General features: G+C 35.2%; 1 protein-coding gene across 4 annotated transcripts in view; it reads left to right on the top strand.

Moving 5' to 3' along the window:
- Nucleotides 1-26701, top strand: part of PDS5B (PDS5 cohesin associated factor B) — a 101952-nt gene that overhangs the window by 31186 nt on the left and 44065 nt on the right. For all 4 annotated transcript variants that reach the window (XM_036403606.2, XM_036403686.2, XM_036403450.2 and 1 more), the window contains exons 7-14: nucleotides 5815-5895; nucleotides 7648-7788; nucleotides 15427-15542; nucleotides 17274-17368; nucleotides 19652-19797; nucleotides 20705-20856; nucleotides 22572-22685; nucleotides 24090-24171. In XM_036403606.2, the coding sequence (XP_036259499.1) occupies nucleotides 5815-5895; nucleotides 7648-7788; nucleotides 15427-15542; nucleotides 17274-17368; nucleotides 19652-19797; nucleotides 20705-20856; nucleotides 22572-22685; nucleotides 24090-24171 (927 nt within the window). The remainder of the gene's footprint in view (nucleotides 1-5814; nucleotides 5896-7647; nucleotides 7789-15426; nucleotides 15543-17273; nucleotides 17369-19651; nucleotides 19798-20704; nucleotides 20857-22571; nucleotides 22686-24089; nucleotides 24172-26701) is intronic.

The following is a 26701-nucleotide window of genomic DNA, read 5'->3' as shown; positions in this document are numbered from 1 at the left end:
TAATGGAAAGGCACTTCTCATGTTTTTCTGTTGCATCTCAAAGTCTTCACATGGTGAATTTTTATTTAAAATTATTTAAAATTTGGGTCCTCTAACTACTTTCTGTGGCTACTGATGTCAAGTTGGAAAAGTGTAATAAATTCAGGATTGAGCATTTTTCCACTCTTTCATTGAGCACAAAACTAGAAGGAGACAAAGGATAAGGTCCACAATAAAGAAGAACTGTGTCTTGGCTGACCTCCCTGTTCAGCTGTGTGGGTTGTGGAAAAGGGAAATTGGATGATCAGTCTGGTCACCAAAAATGGCATAAAGGCAGACATTGGTGTAATGGTCTGTAGGGAATCCCCAGATTTCCTCGGGACCAAAAAATATCTTTGATAGAGTGGAAGGAACATAGATCTGCTACTAGCTCCATTTGAAGATGATCAGATCAAGAGATTGTTGAAGATGAGACAGTTATGTCTATAGAAAGTGACACAGTGGTATATTTTTAATATGCCCAAAAGGAAGGTTGTGTATGAGAGGGAATGTGTGCTCTTTTGAACTGAATGGCTGCACTGTAGAGAAGAATTGTATTGGTAAAACAAGACTGAGCTCCTCAAATCTCAGTCTGTATAATTTATCTAACCTGTGGTCTGTAAGTATGTGTTGGGAGCAGAATGTTCATCCAGTGGCTGAAATTCAGCACTGGACAGCTTTAGGCAAAAATTACATGAATATTTTTAAGAGATGTAGTAATTAGTTGAGCAGTTTACAAAAGGTAAATTCAATGCTGTTACCCCTTAAATCAAGACAGTATTTTTCCAAATATGAAAAATAGTTATGGTCCATAGTCCTGAGTGGGAATTGTAAAAAGCAGTGGTGTTCACAGGATGGCTGCAAAAAGTCAGGCATAAAGAGCACATACTGGGCACATGATATATTACCAAATGTCTTTATACCATAATTAGTAGTCACTGAAGTAGTGACAACTCTAAACTACTCTATCTCCCTTGAGTTTGTCATCCATCTCACTTAGTCAGGATAAAAGCAATATTAATGTAAACCTGAATGAAAGCAGTTGACACCAATGTCAGAAAAGAGGCATGCTGGACTGTGCACAGGCTTGCTTGACTAGTACAGCTGTCAGATAAGCCAATAAAATGGCAAGCTTAACTTGTCTGACCATGTGCTTAACTCCTAATTTTGATGCTGAATTATTTTTTTCCTTTTGTAAGTTCTCTTCTTTTCTATCAACTCTGTTGAGGAGGATGAGACAAGAAAGCTTTATAAATATGATTGTCTAGCAGAAGATTTTGAGAATATAGAAGCTGTAAGCGAGATTGAAATGAAAGCAAGCTTTGAGATCTTTTAATTACTGAACAACGAGAAAACAATGCTGTGGCAGCTGAAAGTAATCTTCTTTTGATGAAACAAGAGCCTTTGCAAGCAAGCAAGTCTAAAGGTCTAGCAAACTTTGCTAGCTTGGCAGAAGGGGTCTAAAGAGTAGTTTTTAGGATTTAAAATGTAGCACAGTATGGTAATGTAGTGACTCTTATATGCTGTATAGAAATGCTATAAGATTTGTATGTTGTACTAGATTGGTTAGTGAGAATCAAAATATTCAACACAAAAGATGATTTATTTTATTGTAACGAGAACTTCGCTCACTTACTTTCCATACTCTTACTTTCCATATTCTTACTTACTTACTCACTTGCTTTCTATACTCTTACTCTTGCCTCTAAGCTCTTACCCCTTTTACTCTCTTATGCTTTATGCTCTTACCCTCCATCCTCTCTACCCCTCTCTTCTCTCAAGCCTGCCCTGAGCTGCAGCTGGCCGCTCCCAGCAGGGCTCTGCACCCACGCCCTTTGTAATAAACCGCAAGTGCCACGATCTGGCTGCAGAGATCTCTCGTCTCCGTCCATCTCGACCCTGCAGACCCTCTGTCACTCCTACAAGCTCAACTGAAATTCTTTGGATAGGATTATATTAGGAATGAATTTAAGTGACCTAAACCCAGATAAGACCTAGAAGCAAGGGAAGAGGTAGTTAGTATGAAAAGGCAGGAAAAGTTAATAGTTTTCCTTTACCCTTTAATGATCTTTTTGTATTATAATGCTTTTATGGCAGACCTGAAAGCAATTTTGTGTTTGTGCAGTGTGTTAGAAGGCAAACTGTACTTGATTTCCTTGGGTGTTTGCCAGTGTTCCATTTTCAGCTTCAGGACTGCTACAGGGAATCCCACATTGCACATCCCACGTGATTTACATGCCTATGTTTTAGAAAAAGTGATATTGGCAATTAAATTCTTAACTGTCCCTACTAGGAATTTGCTTAATATTTAGTGTTATCTATCTTGGCAACACCTCAGCTGAGCCTTTTCTTTGTCAGCTGTGTTTAATCTCTTTACCTTCCTGAGAACAAGGAATCTCTTGAAACTGTTCTATCAGGTGCTCTTGGATACTTATTCGGCTGCTGTACCATTGATAATAAAACTGAAGATGCTTTTCAAATTCCAAGTAAATAATATGTGAAAAATATGCTTTTCAGGAATATTTGCACTAGATACAGACTTAACATTTGATTTTCCTCCCAAAACTACAAAATAAAGGCTGGATTGATGCTAGCTTAGTCATTTCCTGTGAATAAAATACAAGGCACTTACCTTTTTTTCTTTTAATGGATGGGTAAAAATTATTTCGCTCTCATATTTTTTTGATCTGTGTTAAATTGGTTATTGAGAGGTAACTGGAAAAGTAATTGAGAAAAAGTCAAGTGTGTATGAATTTCCATCACTTCTGACCCCCTTGCGCAAGAACAAAGAATTTTGGCTCTGTGGCATACTCTGCTGGAGAATATTGTCTGTATGAGCACAAAAATGTGTGTGCCATACTGTCAGAGAGGTTGCCACTGCTTCTTCTGTCAAAAAATAGAAGTTTGTCATTCTCATTCTAGAGAAAAGCAGGTATGAAAAGTAAATTGACAAAACTGTTGATGTTTTCCCAAAGTATAAAAATCTTGAAATACCAGCAAGAAATGCCTAAAAATCATGGTAGAAATTGAGACAAAGGAGAGAACTTGTAGTTGACCAAGATAGCCTCTATTCAGATATTATTGCTGGAGGTCTCCCAAAGTTTTAAAAAATGTGAATGTTCTCCACTGTTTCTTAACATTCTTTTCTGAAACAAACCTGGAAGTTTTGGGGGAAAAAGTCTGGTTCAGATGTTAAGTGTAACCTCAATTTTCTTGCAGAAGATTTGTGTTCTGCCTTCTCAGGGGTGGTTCTTTTGTTTCTGCTTATCAATCAATATTTATTTTGATTTTTTTCTTTCCAGATGTAGTAATTGCTAATGATTATTTTAAACATTGTTGCCAACCTATGGCTTTGTTCCTACCCCGTTCAGGACTCTAAAAACCTTAGGCCTACTGGATGCTTTTACATGCTCCTAAAGGCATCCTGATTAAGATAATGAGTCCCCATCATGAGGGCTTTCTTAAATCATTAAAAGATATTGAAATACACGTCAATTTTCTTACCAAACATATGGGAAGGTTGTGCAGATAATAATGGTAGAAGAGCTTATCTGAAAATAGAGGAAGTTTATCAAATCAGATGTTGTCCTTTGAAAATTTCTCCTTAAGGAGAAGGAAGCTTAGGATATTTTTGTGACTGTTGAATTAGTCAGAAGGTTTAGTTCTGTAAAAGATCTTTGAAGCTACTTGGTAAAGGCTGGGCTGCTCTTGTTTTCATTTCACCTAAGGCAGTGCCACTTTCACTTGTTTCTGCTTTTTCCCTGAAACAGGAAAATGAGGAGAACTCACGTGCTTTTAAGACTTCTTTGATATTGTTATTTTCAGAAAGTGGGCCTCTAGACATTTGAGGGTCATGACTATTGGCACTATTAAATCAAGTACATGAGGCACGAAAAAATAGCTAACTTTCCTTAGCCACTTGTGCTCTAGACTATTTTTCCTCTTTATAGCTTTTTTGGATAGATATTTGCATAACATTTCCTTCTTACTCAGGGCTGCAAATAGCCACTTCTAGCATTTATCTTGGGAAGCATTAAGCTTTGAAGTGAGCTGCTGTGCAAAAGATACAAGCTGAAACTGTAATTAATGTGAATCAGAACAGTTCTGCCTGTTGGAACTCTCCTGTGCTAGGTCTGCTGTTTAGACTTGCTTTATACCAAACCAGATCTTGCTCATGTCCAGAGTTCCCTCTTACCCAGGTGAAAATGGTTTTCTTTGTGTTGTTGGAGGTGAACTATGAAGTCAAGAAGGATCAGAACAAGAATTAAAAGTGGCATACATTGGCTGTTATAGTAATTTGTGCCTTTTCTTTCCTGAACCATTACAATTTTGAATACAGAAAACAAATTATTCCAATGGAAATACCTTTTTTTAAATTTCTTTTTTATTGTGACAATAAAGAACAATCCAGCATGCAGTGTTTTCCCTTTCCTGGGACATGGAACAACTGTACAGTTTTGTAGTAAGATGAAAGAATTTTATATATTAAACTATTTTTCCAGAATTGGAATTTTTAGTCACCTTCTCTATTGGCTTTGAGTGAAACAGACACTTCAGGCATAAGCCTTTGTAGTGTTTCAAGTTCACCCGACTTAATTCTATCACTAGGCCAAAGACTTTTTCGTTTTATATTATCAGAAAATGGTAATCTGTTCCCACTGCTGTTTAGAAGCCTATAGTTCTATAGGGTTTTTTAAATTTCAGACAGATCTCTCCATATCCTTTCAAATCTTCTCTTTCATTCAGCATATCCAAGGAAAGAAATACCTTGGGTTTTAGCATGACACCTTGTGTTTGCTTTCCATTGTGCTACAAGAAGTTTTCTTCCTTTTATGGTGAGAAATATTTTAAAAAGGCAACCACAAACTGCCCCTATTTTACTGTTGAATTATAAACTGAGTATACTGATTTTTTTTAAATTGCAAAGACTAATAAAATTGTAGAAACTATATTTTTGTAGAGTTTTTTTAGCTATTAAAAAACTGCATATTCTTGTGTATTGAAGACTTTTTTCTTCATTCTTCTGTGTGTTAATCAACTGCAGTGGGTGTCACAAGGGCTGAGTTGCATTTTCTCCTGAAAATTTTTGAAAAATACTTGTGATATAGAAATTGAAGAAAGGGTGTAACAACTAGAGCGTGGAGAATGTGTGCAGGGAAAGGGAGAAAACAATGATAGAGCAATAACCCATTTAGACAAATGGAAGGATAAGAATGTTGAAGAGGGGTTATGTTTTTTAAAATTTTTGTATTAGTTTAGTTTTTATTTTCCCATAAACCGAAATTTTAGGGTTTTTTCCTTTGTCTCAGACAACAGACTATCTTTGCATGGTGTGATGGAGAGGCTGTAGTGGTGATTCACAGGTGGCTGCTTGATGCAAGGGCAGAATTGCATTTTCTTTACTCCTGTTCAGAGTCTCACGTCTGTGGTGCCTCTAAATGCCTTTGTGTTACTTTGTATCACTTTATTGGTTTTTGGGAAAACTGATAAGGCGGAGCAGTAAAATGCAGGCACTGAGTTCATTGAGCATCAGTTTTAGATGTGCAACTGAAAGGTAAGTCCTCATCTGCTTGGAGCTGTTTTTTTTTTCCTCAGTAATACCAGTGAACCCTACAAATCTTTGTTTGGAATAGCTTTGCTTTTACTATATTATTTTTATTACTGAAAATATAAAAAGAATGGGCTATTTCTTTAATGCATTTACCAGTACATGATAGCTTTAAATTCTTGGGTTTGTTTTTAGATAAATGCATGTGCTTATAACTCTTCTGGTTTTTTGTTTGTTTTTCCCCCCAGAATTTAAACAAGCAAGCCTATGATTTGGCAAAAGCTTTACTTAAGAGGACGGCGCAAGCAATTGAACCATACATTACTAATGTAAGTGAGGACTGCAAACAAACATGGAAATCAATAGTTTCTGTAACTGAGCAGTGTTATAAAAAGAATGAATTGTGTGAAAAAATGAAAAGGGCTGAACGAGAACTTTTGACAGGTTGTCATTTTTCTTTGAGAGAATCATTGTATTAATGAAGCACTGCATAACCTGTCCTTTTGAGTCTAATTATTTACCACATAGAAACTATTAACTATTTAATACTTGAGATTTTGGAAATGCAATGGATAATTTACTTCCTACTGTCTTGAAGACCTTGTAATTCAATCCTTAGAGTGACTGGAATACCAAGTTTATTTTTATATATTGTTCTCATAAAAATACATATGCACATTGTTAGCAAAATTTGTCTTTTAGTAAGGAGATAAGACAATTTAGAGTCAAGAGAATTGAAGATAGAGCAGAATTTTAGTGCTGTTATCACAGCAGTAGAAGAGGAAGCAGTCTAAGAATAGATAGTAAAGAAAACTGAGTGAATTGAGGGTTGTAGCAGAGTTGAATGTAGACATCATGGACACTAATAGAAGATGGATGAGGGGAAGTAAAGATCAGAGAGGAGCACAATAGGAAAAAGAATAACTCTCTTATTTTTTAAGCAGTTGACGATTTAGCAGGTCTTACTGCATATATCCAAAACCTCAGGAGCTTGAAAACACTGGAAAACCTTCAATGCTTTCTGTTACTTTCAGACTTGCAACATTTAGAAAGTGGGTGCTTCCTAAGATTTTTAAAAATCCTCAATAAAAACTCTTACTTCAAACCTAGTTTTTGGGAAGGTGTTGGTGCATGGGAATGTATTTTTAATTTTCTTCATCTGTAAGGTTAGTTTACAAACTGGGTGCCATTTTCTGAGCTTTCAGGAAGTCTGTACATTAAGAATCTTCCTTCATAGGAAGAACGCACATGGAGTCTTCTTTCTTTCTCATGAGAGGTATTTTGTGGGTTTGAAAATTTTCTTTCTTGAGATACATTAAAAACACAGTATCAGTTAGTTTCCTAACCAGGATTATATACATTCAGGCAACTCTGTATCCTGAAAAGCAAAACAGTTCTTCAAGACAGTCTTTAACTTACAGTAAAATGCACTAATTAATTAATTAATTTATTTATTTATTTATTTATTCCTCTTTAGTTGCCTCTTACCCATCAGGGAGGATGTAGTTGAAAATAGTGTGGATATATTTTCTTTAATGGGAAGCGTGAAGTTTCCCTCAAGTATGTCAAATTTACCAAGAAGAAATATTTGCTTTACAGTTGCATTATGCTGCTTGAATACAAATTCTGGAACAATCAGTTATCAACTCCTATGCTTTTACTTTCAACTCCTTAACCTGTCAGCTGTGTAGTGTAGTAATTAGCCAGTTGTTTCAGCCTTGCTTTAAATGTTAGAATACTTCTGAAATTATGGTTTTCGATAGTGGAATAACTCTGAATATAGTCCCACTATAAAAATATATGATGCACTGAAATTCCTTTAAAGTTGTGTTTCCTAAATTACTTTTAGGCCTGTTGGGGCGAACATCGTGTTTAATGTTTTCCTTTATGTATAATACTTGATACAAGATAATGATATTTTAAGACTTCTGCTATGGAATTCTGATTTGTGTGTGCCACATTCCATCCTTTTTCTTTTAGGAGTGAAATTAATGTAAGGTTAAAAATGACTTAATGTTTTAGGATTTAGAAGAGCACGTGTGTACTCTCATTCTTGATTTGTAATCTGTTTTGTTTCCCAGTTCTTCAATCAAGTCCTCATGCTTGGTAAAACATCAATTAGTGACCTGTCAGAGCATGTGTTTGATTTGATTTTGGAGTTATACAATATTGACAGTCACCTCTTGCTTTCTGTACTACCACAGCTCGAATTCAAACTCAAGGTAAACACTTCTACCCTTTCTATATATTTGAAACATGTATGTTTTGACCATTATTGTTTTGGTTTTTTCCTTAACTGACAAGTTCTTCGAATCATTTGGCAAACAGAACTAATAACTATATGTAAAAATTATCTTCTCTGCATTGTTTAAAGGAAAACCCATACAGCTCCTCAAAAATGTAATTTAAATTGAAGTGTATTAACCTACAGTGTGTGTCTGTGTGTATATTTGGGATTTGGTTGGTAGATAGTTTGGGCTTGTATATTTCAAGCAATAACTCCATTTTTTGGATGACTTGAGGGTTTGACCTGTTTTATTTCTGGGTTTACTTATTATTTATTGTGAAAGACCTCATATTTTGAATATATGTACTAAAGTTTTGTCCAAATTGTAGTTCTGTGACAGATGAAAGAAGACAGCTGGAATGCATCAGTATGTCTTGTAGCAATTGCTGCAATGTCTTATGATTTTTCAGGCTTTTTTCATATGTCTGGAGAATAGCTGGTGCTAGCTCTCTATTTTAAGGGGTATTTTTCTTTTTGACTTCCTTTTCAAAGTGTCTCTATCACTTGGACAAATGTGATATAGCACATGAGTTGGTTCTCTCTTCATTCTGCACTACTTTTATTCTAGGTGTCATTCCACAGGGTTTCTGTGGGGACTGTGATTAGATTAGTATTACTCTGTTTGCATGTGATCTGTTACTAAGCTTGAGGGGCTGATGTGCAATGGGCCTCTTGTAAGTTTGAATGTTTATATTACAGAGGACAGATTTTAGGTTTGTAGCACTTTTGGCCTCTTCTTATGGTAATATATATTATCACAGTGACTTGTTCATGCCAATTACTTTTCCCTAATGTTGCTAGGCAGGCACGCTACACTTGCTGGACGAGGGGGTTTTTTAATGCTTTTGTCATTCTGTTCACATTTCTGAGAGAAGTAGGGTTCAATTTACTGCTTGCTGTCTGTGTCTTCAAAGTGGACCTTTTTCCAGACTTTAATTCCTATTCCTACAGATGGCAAACAATTATCAGTCTCACTCCAACAAAAATAGTACTTCTGCAGCTGAAGGTGTTATTCAGGATATTTGGTCTTACCTGCTGCCATAATAGTATATGATTGCAGTACCTTTCCCATCTGTAAGTCCAGTAAAATCTGCAGGTTCTTCAATTGTCGTCCTACTCCTTCATTGACTCATGTTTCATGATTTTCAGTACTGATGTAATTTTTGAATCTTATTTTATTGGAATCAGTCTAGTAGCCAATGTGAACTTTTTATTTCTTTGTTTTGTTTTGTCCCTCTTTACCCAGGCTGGAAAAAATTGTTGTCTCTTTCTTCAGCTAGCTGATTTCTGCCCTAAGCATTTCCATGTTTTCTTTGTATTTTTTAATTTACAACACATTTTTTTCATGTTTGCATTTCTGTTCTTTGTTTAGTGTGCTCTTTCCAGATGATGTACATGTATTTTGTTGCTTTCTGTCTCCTTCATCCTTAGTGCAGTTTTCTCACTGTGGTCAGAACCCTTAAAGGGTAAGTGGTTTGTGTTTGATGTCTACAAGATCAAGTTTAACAATGTTTCCAGAAGATATGTAGGTTCTGATAGCTACATTCTTACCACTGTTATTCCTTGTTGGCTTCTTGAACTTAGTATAGTTTGTAGCTATTCCAAAAGCACTGTAATCATTTGTTACTCCATGTGTGTGTTTTGATACTTCAGGTTACAAGAAAAAATAATATATGCCTGTTTTTTGCCATTGGCTGTCAAATGACCCATCTTTTAAAGAAGAAAAAAAGCACCTCTCTTTGGAATAGGATACCCCTGGTTTAAAGTTTGAAATGCTGGAACCAGTTTCCCAGAGAATTTGTGGGTGCTTCGCCTCTGGAAGTGTTTAAGGCTGTGGTGGGTGGTGCTTTGAGCAACCTGGTCTAGTGGAAGGTGTTCCTGCTCACAGCAGGGTGGTTGAAGGATGTCCTTAAAAGTCCCTTCAACCCAAATCATTTTATGGTTCTAAATGAGTTGAGGAGGCTTTAAGATCTTTCTGTGGTGAGAAGAGTATTTTGAAGATAAGTGTTCTGAAATATGGTCAACCTGTGTTTTTTCTGAGTCAGCACAAGTTCATTCTCCATCCAAACCTGCCAGTGATGATTAAATACTTTCCACTCCAACAATAGCTTTAGCTTTATTCTAAACAGCAGCAGCTAGTGTCAACATTTTTTAAAATTCAGTTCCAGGTAAATAGCTCATTAGTGTGCTGAGAATAAAGTGTGATTTCAATGAAACTCAGAGTGATTATGGTTGAATACAGCCAGTTTTTTATTACTTCAAATGAAAAGAAACTAGACAGCAGTAACCCTGTTATACTTGATGAACCCTTGGTTTAGGTGGCTGGTAGAGGAAAAAACGTGCATGACAGTCCATACTGAAAATCAGGGTTTTTTTCAATAAAGGTCAATTAAAATTAAAACTACAATAGCCAAGAGTGAGTCCTGCATATCATTCAGAGCTGGACTCAGTGGTTTTGTCTTTTCTGGATTTGGCACATAGTACTATGTCACTATATGCCCAGTTAAGGAGCCTTGTCTTCCTGAGCTCACTTACCATGGACTACTAGGTATTTAAGTTAAGGTTTGTACAGTATATTTAGGTTAAATATGTAGTTTCACTGGAACATCCAGTTTTTGTTCTATGAAATTGTCTGATATGGCTCTTGAATACAGAGTTGTGGTTACAGAAGGCAAATATTACAGTAGTGCTTAAGAGGTAGTGGGACAGTTAGTGTTTTCCAAGATCTCATATTGCTGCTTTGCTGCTTAGGAGATTTGTATTATTCCTTAGCAGATGATCATAGAATTGTAGAATACCAGGTTGAAAGGGACCTCAAGGATCACCTGGATAAAATTTTCTTGGCAAAAGCACAGTCTAGACAAAATGGCCCAGCACTCTGTCTAGCTGGATCTTAAGATGTCCTATATCAGGGAATCTACCATTTCCCTGAGGAGATTATTCCAATGGCTGATTGATCTCATGGTGAAAAACTTTCCTCTTGTGTCCAGTGTTGAAGGAAAGCTGATTGTCTGAACAACTGTGTTGTGGAGATGTTCCAGAATGATCTCATCTTGCATGCACTGAACACACGGAAGGGGACATAGTATCTTTACAAAGACAAATTGAATAATTTTCTCTATATTTTTGAAAATATTCATTTCTTTTTAGTTGGCTTCAAAAGCAGTAAGTGAAAACAAATTTTGGCCACATGAAGTACACTCATGGCAGACTCATCTGAGAAAGATATCAAGTATTCTGGCTCACTTGGAAGCTGAAGTGCAAGCTTGGTTTCAGGTGTAAAATTGGCTAGTTCTGCATGAATTTGAATGGATTTCTCCTGGTATCAGCAATGTTACCTCTAGTTGCATATTCTGTACATGAAACAGACTTTCTGTGTAATATCTTATTTCTTTGCTTCTAAACATTTAGCCTTGACAAAAGGAGGCTCAGGGGAGATCCTCTCACTCACTCTACAACAACCTGAAAGGCGGTTGTAGCAAAGTGGGGGAGTTGGTCTCTTCTCCCAGGTAATAAGTGATAAAACCAGAGAAAATGGCCTTGAGTTGCACCATGGGAAGTTTAGATTTGGTATTAGGAAAAATTTCTTCACTTAAAGATGTGTCAAGAATTGGAATAGGCTTCTTAGGGAAGTGGTGGAATTACTGTCTCTGTAAGTTTTGAGAAGGGAAGTGGCTGTAATAGTTTGTTCGTAAACATGGTGGTGCTTGATTAACTGTTGGGCTCAATGATCTTAAAGATTTTAGTTTTCCAACCTTTATAACTCTATGATTCTGTGGATTTGTGGCATGCTTTGAAAATGAAGTGATGATGGTTTTCCCCTAACCATCAGCTGAGCTTCACTGAGCCATCTCCTCTGCCTTCCAGTAGATTTGTGGCTTGATGGGACTTTGAGGATGTAAACAATAATCTTTCAAGTTTGTAATCCATTACCTGACAGGATCCAAATCTCTTTCTCTTTATCTCCATGAAATTTTTTGCACTCTTTCTATCAGGAAACCTTCTGGTTTATCTCATGGGTTTAGGGTTGTAGGCTGTCTCTTTGAGTGGGGGTAAAATCCAGGGACTTTCTCATCAGAGACCAAATAAATTTTTGACCATATGTAGAGGGATTAAAAACTCTTAGTATGAAACTTGTGAGAAAGTTTAGGTGTCTCTAGTACTGTTGAACCTACTCGCTATTTGGGATGTAAACGATGTGGCCACCTAGTGTTCAAGCACCTTGCCATTTTGGTACAACAGTGAAGGCACAGGCGAAGGTTTTCTCCCTGTGCCATTCCTCCTCCCGCCAGGTCGGTTGAGTAGAGTAGAAGGTTGAAAGGGGACATGTGCTCAGCAATAAAAGGCCAGGGGAAGGAGGAGGAAAGGATTAATTTGTGCTCATGCTGTTTGTCTTCCCAAGTGAGCCCTATGTGAGACCCTGCTTTCCAGGAACTGCCAGGACATCTCCCTGCCAGTGGCAGGTAGTGAATGAATTCCTCTTTTTGCTCTGTTTGTACACATAGCTTTTTCTTTACCTGCTGAACTCTTGTTCTCTTGATGTATGGGCCTTTTAACCTTCCTTTTCCCTTCCTCTTTCTGTTGGAGAGAAGGGACTTGAGTGAGTGTTTGGCTTTTGGCTGGGGTCAACCTGCCCTAGCTCTATAGATTTATGTAAAGAAAAAGCTCCTGTGCTCAGGTGGCAGAACTCTGTTGTTAAGCTCTGTGAGAACTGTGTGAAATCATGGTTGCATCTTACTAGGAATTTGGTTTTTGCCTGATTATGGAAAGGAGTCTGGGGAATTAACAAGAGAATGAGCACAATATTAATTTAATTTAACCTCTTCTGTGAGGGTCAGTCATTTGTGCGTGATCTTGGCATTTTAAGGTGGTGTGTATAGAGATCTAGTACTGAGACAGAAGCACTATGGGTTTGGGAAGGAGCTAAAAATGTATTATTGTATAGGTCAGCTTGTAGAAGAAACTAAAGGAAAGGAACTTTTTTCAAACTTCATACTTGAATTTTAGGAATTCTGTTACAGAAAGCAAATAACATTTACATGTTCAGAGAATGGAAAACTCATGAATAGACTGTTTTGGAAATAATTGTCATGGGGTTTAGGCTTTTATCTTACTGTTTTATTAAACCAATATGATGTAATGAATAAAATCAGTAAAAGGATAACTTCTTATTTTGCAGCTGCCTTTCTTTCTGGTAATTAAAATTTTCAGAAGTTTCAGGTTACGTGTCCACTTCTTATTCCCAAATCTCTCCAGGCCCTGAGTGCTGCCTATTCTTCTGGACTCGGTAGTGGTAACAATCTGACTGGCTTCAGCTGCTCTTGCTGACAGACTCAAATGTCTAGGCCAAAGAGCAGCTGCCTGTGTGCTGGGACCATGTATGGGGAACTGAAAATATCCATGTTTGGTGTCAATTTGTATTGACAAGTCATGATGGAACACTATTAGAGTGCTGAATTTACTTAAGAGGTGAAGGGTCTGACTTTTCAAGTACAGAGTGTCTCACAGAATGGAGAAAGATTAAGATTTTTTCAGAGTTTGATGCCTTTTCTTTCACCCTCAGAAAAAGAGCAGAGATTGAAGTAGAATAAAGGAGAGAAACTGTAGCAGCAATGTATTCATTCAGTAGGAAGTACAGGTTTATTTTCATTACCCCTTGGAGTGTATATAACCGTGTTTCAGGGAAGCCAACATCAGGGTAAAAAATTTAGAAAGGACCAAATAATTATTTACCAAGGTCCATCATCACAAGTATTTGTTGTTTCTACAACAGGACTAGAAACACAAGTGGGTTGTCTTATAATTGGATTAGTGGCTGATACAGCAAAAGCTTCTTCTGCAACTAATTAATTAAGGATATTTTAGGGTTTTGCTGTTTTGTGGGTTTATTTTATTCTGTTTGGTTGTTATTTTTTTCCTCTATATTTCTGACTGTATAATTAAGTAGCTGAATGTTTAGTGTGCTCCCCAGTTCTTCCACCTGGCTCCTTCTTCCACATTCTGGAGTGTTTTGCTCTGAATCTGTGTTGGTTCCCTAAAAAAATTCAGAGATGGTTAATATTTTAACATTTTGTTTAAGCAGGAGAGGATAGGATGTAAGTCATGAAGGCTGGACTAATGCAGCCCAAAAAAAGAAATTAGAAGTTCTTAACTATGCCCCACAGAATAAGAATTTGTAGTATAATGGGCTGAAACTCATTAAGAAAAAACTATTATTTATTGCAGATTAAGAGGAGGTGGTTGTAGAATGCTTTCAGTAATATCAATGTGAATGTTAATTGGAAAAAAATTTGTCAAATGCAAAAAACCATATTAATGGATTTGCTGTTAGTGCTTTGAATACTTAATACTAAAGTATATTCCAAAGAATTCGTCTTTTGTAATGTAGCAATATATCACTGTTAGTGCATCCTTCACTTCTCTTGCTCTGTTACTTAAAGGATTTTACAAATGCTTTTACTAGGGTTCTGAATTAAAGACATGCTGGCAAACGCTTCAGCCCTTTTATGGTATTGAGTCAGGAGAAATAGTTTGTCTCTAAAACTGTGGTGTCGTATAAAAGAATTCCAACAGCTATATTGTGCTCTTATTTCTTGTTCATGTTCAAAAGGGGATGCTGAACTAATAAGAATTCAGAGATGCTAGGAAAAAAACCCCGTATTTTACACAGTTCTTAACTTTTACCAGAAAAAAAAATGGGAATAATAATGGATTTGTAATATCACCTAAGCAATAATCTGGCCTAATTAATAGAAATTAATTTTAGCTGCCCATTTTCAAGGAATTGTTGCAGCCAATTGAGTTTTCTCCCTTTTCTTTAATAAGCAAAGGAAAAAAATATGATGAACAGTAATTACACGCTAATTGCATAAATGTTAACATATATTTCTGAAGTATGCATTAAGGTTCACATTCTGTGTGTTGAATTAAAGAATATAATGCAAAACAATGATAAAACAAGGCCTTCTCCAGTATATTTCCACTATCACTGTTGGTGCTCATTTTCAATGTAAAAGGAAGACTATCTGTTGTACCTCAGCAGTTTTGAATATAGGCTCAAATACAGGACACATCCTGTGGATCTCAGATCTTGGGTACTTAATCTGATGTTCTCTACGAACTTGTATGCTGGAAACTGCTATTTTTGACTAATATTTTTAATTAAGCAATTAAGCACTGTTCTAAAGAACTGTAAACCAGACAAGCGTAGACTGACTTCTCTAAGTTTTGTGTTGTGTCTGAACTTATACAGGCACAAATCAGATTTCCTAACAATCAGTAAACTGTTAATAAGTGTTAAAAAGATGTATTTTTCACCAGGCTTCACTCACAGCATTTTTTGTCTTAACATTGTTCTTCATTTTCACAGTCTTCATTATTTTGTCTTCTCAAAAAAGTAATGAAGGGTCTTTGCCTTGAGATAGACTTTTGTATATAAGAGAAGTTTATAAAGCTGTATTGTGATATTTCTAGAAATACAGAAGTGCATTGGTGTAAAAACTGTACAAAATAGAACTCTGTTTTTTGGGTTAGTTTTTCTTTTAACTTTAAGAAAAATCTGTTCATTTTTCAGAGCAATGACAATGAAGAACGTCTGCAGGTTGTAAAACTTCTAGCAAAAATGTTTGGGGCAAAGGATTCCGAGTTGGCATCTCAAAACAAACCACTTTGGCAGTGCTACCTGGGGAGGTATATTCTAATTTAGTTTCCTGTCTGGGGAAGAAGTATATTCAATGAAGTCAAATGCATTTGATTTGGTTTTTTTTTAAAGTGACACAGCTAAGCCTGAATTCCCTCCTGCTGCTTTATCTGAGGTCTGGGAGATAATGCTGAAGCAATTTTACACGTATCTTCCACATCTGTCATTCCACAGAGTGAACATTTACAAATCATCTCCTTAAATGCTCATTTTTTTCAACTAGCTTTGTTGCCATCGTCAAGAAAAATGAATACTTTAATTTCTTCACAAGTGAAACTATTCAATGATGGATTAATTTTAAAACAGCATCAAAAGATGTTTTTAGTATTAGGTGATATTAAAACTGCTTTTGAGGCTTTTAAGTACAGTCTTTGTGTATGAGTTTCAATTTTTTTTTAATGGTAGGAGTACCTTAAAGTATGTAGTATTTATGATGCTGCAAACATACTTAGTTTTCTGTTTTTTGAAATATTCTGCCAGTTTGAGATAGAAAATACAACTGGAGCTTGTAATTATGAGAAACTCAAGTTTGGCTACTATAAAAAAAGTATTTTTGATTTGAGTAAAAGAGGATACATTCTAAAAGTTATTGCAAATGCCATAGTTTATAATGTTGCATTCAATCATCATAAGCAGAGTCCTCAAAGAAATGCTACTTTTAAGAATAGAAGAAACTTAATTGAAGCAAGGTATTTTGCATGAAAATATTTAACTATTTAAAACATGAAATGTCATCAAAAATTACCACATCTGATTGGGCCCAAAGGAAAATGCTTCATTGTGTTACACTGTGATTATGATAGGTTGTTCACAATAACTGTTTTATGCTAGTTATGAATCACATATATGCATTTACTACTTCTAAAGATTTTTACCAAGTTATAATATTCTAAAGATTTTCCCAAAGTTATAATAGCTGTGTTATTGAAGGAAGCATTCATAAAAATCTCTTGATTTTTGACAACATAACTAGCTTTTACTAAAACCAGGTATTCCTTAAAATCTATTTAGGATATCTATTTTGATAAATAAATATTTCAACAGCAACAGTGTTCTAAAATTGCATTTTTAAGTTGTTTCATACCAAGGATTTTGAGGATAGCTTGAAAATACATTTAATTTTGGAAGAGTTGTCTTGTAATTGCATCTAACTAATTGCATCAACAGTTTTATTATAAAATGACTTATATAATAATTAAAAATGTGAAAATACTAGTTTTCAAGCATCAAATTGAGTTCAGTCTTCCCAAAGGAAATCCAATTAAATGATCCATCTGAGAAGAAATTTGTAGCAGACTAAATATACATTTGTTTGTTGTCTGTCATGCAGTACAAGGAGGGGATGAATGTCACAGTCTTATAAAATTCTGAGTTTCTGATACATTTCTCATGGTTAATTAGGTGTAGCTTTACAGAAAAGGAATTAAAATATATCATACATCTTTCTAATAATTTGTCTGCTTGGGAGTTTTTAATGTGTACCAGGAGAAGATAATTCTTTTTGTGTTCAGAACATGAATCAACAAATGAATATGAGAATTTTTTTTAAAGCTAAAGACAGTGTACTTAATACTGTGAAGTCGGGGGTGCTGTATGCATGTAACCATGCACGGGAAGCATAAAAAACATTTTCAGAAGTATTTGATATGGTGTAAAAATTAACAGATTGCTTTGGTAGAAGTGGAATTTTTATTGTAATGCATTGTCTTGTTTCTAACTAGGTTTAACGATATCCACGTACCTATTCGCCTTGAGTGTGTCAAATTTGCAAGTCACTGCCTTATGAACCACCCCGATCTGGCAAAGGACTTAACAGGTATCTGTTTCATTATAACATTAAAATACCATTTTTAAGACTACTGGAAGAGTCAAAAAGGCCAGCTGTAATCCCAAGTGATGCTGTCAGATTTTGTGCAGAACCTAATTGATTGTGGAGTTCTAAGTCAAAGTCACTGCCTTCAGTGTTGCTTCTCAGGCTGAGGGGATTGTACACAAAGAATGCCTCCTCTAGGGAGATTTCTCCCCCTCTCATACAGTAGCACTCCCATTGCATTCCCAACTGCTGCTGAAGTTAAGCACCATGGGATCAGGTAAAGACAGCCTGCCTAACCTAGTGATCCTGGTGTTTATTAATTAGGGTGCATAGGGGAGACTTAAGTTCCACAAAGCTGAAATGTTTAAGTCTTATACAGCCACTGTCTAAAACATAACAGTCCTTATAACCGACCACAACTTCACAGTTCTACCTCCTTCAGATCAAACACAGCCTGAAATTCAGGAGCTCTGTAGGAAGAAGGCAACTGGCATCAATGGAAGCCTTTAGTATTTGCTGCTTCCCATGTCTTAATAAAAAAAACGTGTAATTAATGAGAATTGGTTGGTTTGCTTTGTAGACTGTATCTTCCCCTGATCATCAAACTCCTACATGTAGTTTTTTTGAGTCAGTATCTTTGCCTAGTTGGTCTAAGGAGGGAGTTAAAAGGAGTGTAAAGTGCATGGGATTTCTCTCCTGCTTGCTGAGTATTTGTCAAATTGGACACAAATAGAGACAGGCTGGAATCACCCTGTAGTTACAGTGTTATCCAGAGATTAGCTCAGTTAATTGGAGCATGGAACACCGTGGTCATAGGTTTGATCCCCATATGGGCCATAAGGGTTGGACTTGACCCTTGTGGGTCCCTTCCCAACTCAGAATATTTTGTGATTCTGAATTAAGCCAGCTTAAAAAACCCAAAAGGTTCTGTGTCTTTCCTTAATAGAATAGTGAAAATATTTTCATTTTTAATTATCAGAATTGTATTTTTAATTTATTTTATTTTTACATTGCAGAAAGACTTTGTGCCCCCTCTAATGGTATCGTCTGGGAAATATAATTTTGCTTGCCCCTCCTCTCTCTCCCCACAGTGCTTATCAAAGCAAAATAGTTTAAAAATTTCTGTGGTTCACTGGTATTGGGGACGAGAATTGTTTTGTGTGATGGCAGTGTTTTTCATTTGTTTCAGTTTATGTTCCTGTGAAACAATAGGTTTTTTAAAAAAGACTTGTTTGGATTTAAAATTTCATAGTCTTCATAACTGCAAAGCATTATTTTGAAATATGCTCTTTTGACACTTGGGCTGATTACTGGTAATGTTAATGGCTAGTGTTTCAGATGAGACTTGAAAATTTTCACTGGTCATTGAATAGTCATGACAGAATAGTAACCTCTGGTTCTTTCATTTAAAATAAAGTTTGAATTTGCAAATTTTCTTAAAGTTCTCATCGTTGCACTGATGTATGCAGTGAACTGCGATCTTAACTTTTGCTAGGGTGTTCCTACCCTTTTGTGCTTCTAAAATAGCCTAAAATACAGCTAAAAATATAAATGAACTTTGCCATTTTATTTGTCAGTTTTTTAAATTGACAATAGGTAGCTAACAAATTTGACACGTAAAAGCAGTTAGGCATTGATAGTCTAATATTATTGGTGTTAGCAAATGAGCAGTGTACCAGAATAATCTAGAAAAATTGTTTAAGATGGTAAAATTATGATGTGTCTAAATAAGCATTATAGTTTGAAGCATCTCTTGATTTGTCCCTGCTTATAATGCTTACATGGCTCATACTGTTGAGTGTTCCTGGAGCAGGTGAACTAGATTCCTTGTGGATAATACAGAAGTTGTGAGCAGGTGTGCAGCTAATGTACTCTAGGAGCCAAAGGGCATGGAGCCTGCAAGAAGAGAGTAGCTTCTAGTCTGATGTAAGACTTTAAAATGTATTTGGTGTGGTTAGCAAGTTCTCAAGCACTGTTTATTCTACTCTACAGCTCCAGTCCTGCTTGGTTATGATAGTTGCTAATGTATACATAGCGTAACTACTATAAGAAATAATAAAAAAAAAATTGTAGCCACATAATTCTTATTTCAATAATGCCAATAATATAAATCTTTAATATTCTAAGCAAATATGAAGTTTTACTGACATTCCAGTTGGTCTTAGAAAAAATTATTGGTTTCTTACTGCTGATGCTTCAAACAGAATAAAATAATTGTTCTGTTTCTGTCTCGTGGGGAAAGTAGCTGAAGTTGTATACTTATATTTACTCATGTTTTCCCCGCAGAATATCTGAAAGTAAGGTCACATGATCCTGAGGAGGCCATACGGCATGATGTTATAGTATCCATAGTTACTGCTGCTAAAAAAGATCTTCTGCTTGTCAATGATCACCTGCTAAATTTCGTCAGAGAAAGGACACTGGACAAGCGGGTAAGACATAATTGGCATTGATAATAGCTGTTTTATACTTCTAAATTGTAATATTCACCTTCTTTAAAATCAGCACTTCTAAAAAATGCTATACTGATTTTAAATTACAAATGAAAACCAATATAAAGCAAAAAACTTTGATGAAATCTATTGTGAGGTACCTTCTTCCCATTACTAGAATGCTGCATTTTTCATTATGCTGTATTTTATTTAAGATTATATGATTTAAATAATTAAATTGGCTGCAACACAACAATGTTGTTAAAGTTGTCTAGTCCAGTAAAACTTTTGAGTCAAAGAAAATCTTTGTAAAATATTCTAGCATTTTTCTTAAAAAATTTTTCAAGCAGGTTTCAGAATGTATTGCATGTATTGTAAATTACCTGCTTTTAATTAGATCATTGAAAGACTGCAAATCAGGGTAGTAGCTTTCAAATTTGAGTAGTCTTGAATTTTAGTTTAGATATATTACATTATTTGGTAAAATTTATGAGGTTCACTATTTAATTTAAAGCACAGTAAACACATTTGATGATGGTGAACTTTAAAAATTCTCGCCTAATTTTTTTTTCATTTCATGACATGCTTTTTCTTGTTTCAGCCATAACAGAAATGCAGATAGTGAGTATGGCGTGTGAGAAAGGGTGTTGGCTTAAATCAATAATAATTCTAAATTCAAGAGGCATACTTCTATGGTAGTTACTGATGTTGACAGGTTTAGTGTAATAGATGTGATGCAACATACATCCTAATGAGAAACTGTTTCACTAAGAACTCAGTTCAAATTTTTTGTGAATTAAATTATGTTATTTTGGTGTAGATTAGGAAATACCTAACAGAAAATTCTACAGTCTTTTCAGTTTTGAGTTTTGAACTGCTAAACTGGCTGTTATTTCTTTTTGTCAAGTGGAGAGTGAGGAAGGAAGCTATGATGGGACTTGCACAGATATACAAGAAATATTCATTGCAATCAGAAGCAGGAAAAGAAGCTGCAAAACAGATATCATGGATCAAAGATAAACTTCTGCATATATATTATCAAAACAGTATTGATGACCGGTAAGTTAATTGTAAAAGCTGGGCGATTTTAGTGTCAAAGTGTTATAACTTGTTATGAAGATCTGTTTTTCCTTTGGGTTCCGGTGCTGATGAGAAGGAGGAATCTTGATAATCCTGTATGTTTTGATTTTGATTTTATAGCTGCAGCCAAATGTTGACCTGTGTTGTTTTCTTCTACTTTATTATTTCTTATTTTAAGGCCAAAAATGGTTCTAAAGGGTGCGAGAGGGCGGAATTTTTCACAAGTCTTAGGTGTACTTTGCCACTGCTTCAGTAGAGGGGATCTTTGTTTAAATATCAGTAATGTGTTAATTTTTATGTTAAAATTTAGAAAGTAAACCTGCTTGAATAATGTTGGTCTAGATTTGCATGTTGTTCCTGTATTTTTTAAAGATAGCGTATGTAGTGACAATGGGCAAGCTATATCACACTGCAGAAATTTAGGTTTCTGTAGCAGAGAAGCTGTGAATTAGGGCCTTCTCCTGGATTTGTGGTGAAAGCAGTGCCTCTGTCACACCAGCTGTAGCCTTGTATACAGTTGTTGGTATTGAACAAGAGATGGTTGCAACATGGGTAACATTTTTGGGAACAAGTCTGCCTTGACTAATCAAGGTCATCGCGTTGGCTTTGGAAATGAGCCTTCACAGTGTGTTTGGATTCTAATGATGTTGCAAACCCATACAAGTCTTTTCAAAAATGCAAAACATCAAAAAGTTACCTTCAAAACAAGTAGTTATTTCATGGTGCTGTGGAAATGGACTGTCTGGATCCTTAAATCCAGTCTTACCTGTGAATGTGTTTCTTAAACTTTTTAAACTAGCTGGATTTGGGTTTTGATCACCTGCTCCAAATGTGTATAAGGAGTATTGTTTTCTTTTCCAGCATAAATATACATGATTGTTTTTAATGGTTTGCTCCATTCTATTAATAATGATCTCAGTATTGGACCTCAGTCTTGGAGTTCTTGGTATTTAGGAGTAGCATATGGGCTTGGTTTCTCTTTTTTTATTTTCTTCTCAGTCTTTTCTAGGTAACTGTCAGGCCCAAGCCTCTCTCTCCTCCTTTTTCCAAATAAGGAACTTCATGTTACACAGAAGCTTTTAGTAATTCCCTTGGGAATATACCTGCATTTATATTGCAGAAGCAAAAGTCATGGGATAAACTGAGCCTGTGGGGAAGGGGCCAGATAAGGGTAGAAGGAAGTCAGCTCCTTCTAATTGGTATCTGATTTCTCCTTCTGGGCTTCATGATTTTGTGTGATATAATCAACCTGATATTTCTTTTTTTTTAAGCATTACTATTATTATTAGTAGCAGTATTATTTTAGGGCAATTAATTTGGGTCAGTTCATGAATTTATCCCAATACTGAGTTGTAATGAAACTAAATGATAACATCTAATTGGGTTGGTAATTAGTATCTTTCTTGAATTGTTTGATCTCTTCTAGGTTAATACATCTGACTTTGATAATTTTAGGAGATCTGTTAAATCTCCTAATGCCAGCATTAACATTGTGTTTTCTATAATGAAAAGTTTCTGTTTAATTTATGCTGAATTATGTCAAATAACTTGAGCTTTAGGTTTTTGAATATCTCCATTTTTTCTTTTGCTATAACTGATGTTTAGATAGGGCTGAGAATTTTTTAATAGATGTTTCAGCAATTCCAGGCTGTGTTCTTCCTGCACAGCTTAAATGTCTTAATCCTGTCTTTCAGGTTACTTGTTGAACGCATTTTTGCTCAGTACATGGTCCCTCATAACTTGGAAACAAACGAACGGATGAAGTGTTTGTATTACCTTTATGCAACACTGGATTCAAATGCTGTGAAGTACGTGCTGCTTCTTACTGCTTGCAAAATAGTTTTTAATAAAATGGTATTGTAAAGTGGCTCTGAATTGTTATCAGTAGCCTAAGTCAGTGGATAGAAATAGTTTATAAACTATTAGAAAACAGAATGTAGAAATAGCATCTATTTTTCATGTGAGATTTTGAAAAACCCCTAAACTTGCAGGATGTTTTCTAACAAGATGCAGTATGTTTCAACCATAAACAGCTAAAAAACATAGTGTTAAAGATCTGGAAAGAAGCTTGAGGGCTTGTCAGTCCTTTCATGTCTGCAAAGAGATAACACAGATATGGTAGATCAGCCCTAAATCTTACCTGACAACTTCTTAATTGATAAGCTCCTTGTTGCAGCAGCCAAGTTGTCTTGAGAACTTAATTGTTTGTCTTTCCTCCTTCGTTATTATTGTATTATGTGCCTTCTCCAGCCTAAAATGGGTACATGCACATGAATTTGACTAATAGCAGTTATACTGCTGTAATGTTCACAATTGGATTGATTTTAGATAGTTTTACTTTGTTTTTCATGTAGTAGTACTCAGTCACTTGAAAATCAAATAGAGGGTCTTTTTTTCCTGTGAAAGAGACTAAAAAAGGCTTTGTATATGAATGAATGCCTTAAAAGATCCCAAAGCCTTCCAATACTACAAAAACTGACGTTTGAATCCCCTTAATTTCTTGTATTGCCTCTTCAAAGATACGGCAATTATAACAAACTAAAATTATTAATAGTATACTAAAAGTAAAAACTTAGCATTCTAGTAATTTTTAGTGTAGGCTAAATGAAAATGCATAATGGATTCTTTAAAGTTACTTGTTATTTCAGGCAAAATTTTTTTACATGTGGATTCTATAAGTTTTGTAAATGTGGCTGTGACTTCTATTTATATGGCTTACTATTCCTGGAAAGTGTGTTAATTCTCTGTTCTGCTGAGTATCTTTCATGCATCTCTTATAAGCTTAATCATGTCCACTTTTCACAATTTATTCATCTAGTAGCTACTTCCTGTCTGCAAGAAAAACATTGTTGTGGTGATAAAAATCTTAAACATCTGCTTTAACTTACTTCATGGTATGTTTTTAGAAGAGTCATTTCAGGCTTGTACAAATGAGTTCTTAATGGGCAAGAGATTAGTTACTTCCTCCTTCTTTAAAAGGCAGTGTACCTAAGCATCTGAAATGAAACTTTGTTTCAGTCTAATATGACCAAGTTATTTTCCATGTTATCCTACTAGGAAATATTTAGCCTTTGCTCACTCAGTGAAAGTTCAGGTGATAAGTACATTTCTGAGTCTAAAATTGAAAAGACTGTAAAGACTCATTTTGGACGGTTGTGTTACTCCTTGAACAGATAATTTTGACAATTCTTTTAATTTTTTTCTATTTTTAGAGCATTGAATGAAATGTGGAAATGTCAAAATCTGCTACGACATCAAGTAAAGGATTTAGTTGATCTAATAAAACAACCCAAAGTGAGTTCAACTTATCTTTATTCCCCAGTGAATATGCAGTTTTAGTTAATGTACTGTTTTTTAATTCCCTTTTTTTGCTATCTCAAGCTTATTTGTAATAGCACATTGAAAATACTGTGAAAGTCAACTGATACTCCATTAGACTACATTTGCTGAAGGAAATGTGTGTACAAAGTGTTTGTAAAATTGAAGAGGAGAAGGGTATTATAGAAATTTCTAAAATGCTTTTCCTTAGTGTTTGAGTTCCATCTTGCCAGGACTATTCTGGCTCTTGAAACAGGGTGGAACCAGCATATTATTTTTGACTGCCAAATCAAGTAATTAAGAATAAGTACCTATATAAACCCTCTTAAATTGTTATCTTACGTGTGATTAGTAACTTTGAAGAAATTGGAATATTTTTGTCCCAACAGGTTATTCATTCCTCATCCCTCTCATAAATTTCTTAAATATTGTACTGGAGATACCAGACTACAATTTAATTTTCTTGTTTACAGATTTTGCTTGGAAGAGAAAAATGAGAATTTATTGAGCATTAAGGATATTGTCATAAAGTGAATTTCAGTTTGTTTTAGCTACATCTATGTTCATACTCATGGTTGGGTAGGGGAATTATAAAACTAAATTCTTGATATGCTTTGAAATATAATTAAAACTTGGCTTTAATGCTACAAGTTTGATCTGATGCTTTTTTAACAGAAATAATATAGAGTAGAAAATGTTGCCATGCTCAAATTTCTATGTGCCTCTGTGTGTGATTTTTATTTTCAGTGTGTGTCTATATTTGTACTGAGATAAATTTAATGATTATCCATTTGCTGGAATTGCCTGAACCAGGAAGAGTGGGTAGCTGTGTGGTTGGAATATCTAAAGTATCTGATTAGACATGCTAGTGTCCTGCTAATAAAAAGATACTGCAGTGAAATGAATAATTTTGACTTAGTGTGTTAAAAACATGCTGTAATATATTAAATTCGAAGTGCAGTAAAGGCTAGCACAACAATACTTCATTGTATTTTGGTGACTGTTTTGAAATGCTTTTCATGTACTGTTTAATGTTCTTTGGTGCATTTAATATCAACATTGATGCATTTAATACCTGAGTTAGTTCCATGATATTTTTCTAGTTTTCAGATGAAAGTGAAATTTTAATTTTTCCTTTTGTTTTCAGAACTTGTGAAAGTTCTTTTTCACTTGTAAAATATCAAATACGGTTATTTACCAGGAAAGTTTTGATGCCAGTATAAGCATTGCATTCAAGACACAGTGCATGCTTTCAGCATGTTTGCGTTTGTCCATCTGGAATTTTTCCTATTTTTTGCTCTTAAATGCTAGTTCTCTGCACTTGGGTATTCTCTTGAATAACAAGACTACATGGGAGAATTTTGATGGTTTGTGATAGAGCAGAGCAGGGAAGAGAGGTGTCTGAGGGGTAGCTGAACGCTGTTCTTTCAAGTGTTTATTTGCTTTTATTTCTCAATACCAGAATAAATAAGTAAAACTTTGTGTAAATTGACATACTAAATTAAGTAAAATTCCCTGATGCAAAACTTTTGCTGCCTGCAATGGCACCTCAGACTATCACATACAGTCCAAGTACTAATCTTGAGACAAATATTCATTAGCAATTCAGAGCTATGTAAACATTTATTTCTTTCAGGAAGCAAAACTGAGATCAAATAGTAACCTTTTAGAAAATGAGTTTTTGTGTGCTTTTTCACTTCTGTCTAATTTCTTCATGTAATCATTATAGCTTAGTTGTTGATTTGTTCTGCTGTGGTTGTTATCCATCCCTGTGCCAAGTGTAGGAAATGTGAGAGCTCTGAGACATAAACTAGAATAGGACAAGAAATAGTGTACAGATGTTACCTTTGATTAGGTAGTAAGAAAAAAGAAAGATTGCAGTAAGGGTGATCAAATATGGGAACAGATAGCGCAGAAATACTGCAAAATCTTCATCCTTGTAAATATTTAAAATGCAACTAGAAGTTTGCCTAAAGCAAAACCTGATCCTGCTTTAAGTAGGCAGTTCAACTGTGTGACCTAAAGTTATCACTGCCAACCTACATTATTCTGTAAGTCTTTGAACTTCCCAGTCTACCTTTCTGCCATTTACTGAAACTCTGTGAGCATCCTCCTTATTTCCTCTTCAAGGCCTTCTCAGACAAAGCACTATTGAGGTGGCTGGAAATGTGTTAAGGAAATTTTTATTGCTGTTGGTCATAATTTCTCCTGACTTAAGAGAGAAGGGACATCAAACTTACCTTTAAGACAAGTTACTTTTCTGAAGAGCTAAAGCATAAAACACAGCTCCTCTGGTTTTCTCCTTCAGCAGTGGTGTACAGTGAAATAAAATACATAACCTTCCCTGTTCGTATGTAGAAAAGTGGGTGAATGCTGTTTTGTGTCTATTGGAGTATAATCTTCATTTGCTGCAGATGAATGCAAGATTATGTAGATCAAGTGCCACAGCAGATTTTCTAAAAGGAAATGTTTTTTAAACTTCTTTAATCTGTCATAATTCAATAGA

The sequence above is a fragment of the Molothrus ater genome, chromosome 2, assembly GCF_012460135.2.
Source record: "Molothrus ater isolate BHLD 08-10-18 breed brown headed cowbird chromosome 2, BPBGC_Mater_1.1, whole genome shotgun sequence".
In the NCBI taxonomy this organism is placed as follows: Eukaryota; Metazoa; Chordata; class Aves; order Passeriformes; family Icteridae; genus Molothrus; species Molothrus ater.
The sequence above is the reverse complement of the archived record's forward strand: the minus strand, read 5'-3'. Positions and strand labels throughout refer to the sequence as shown.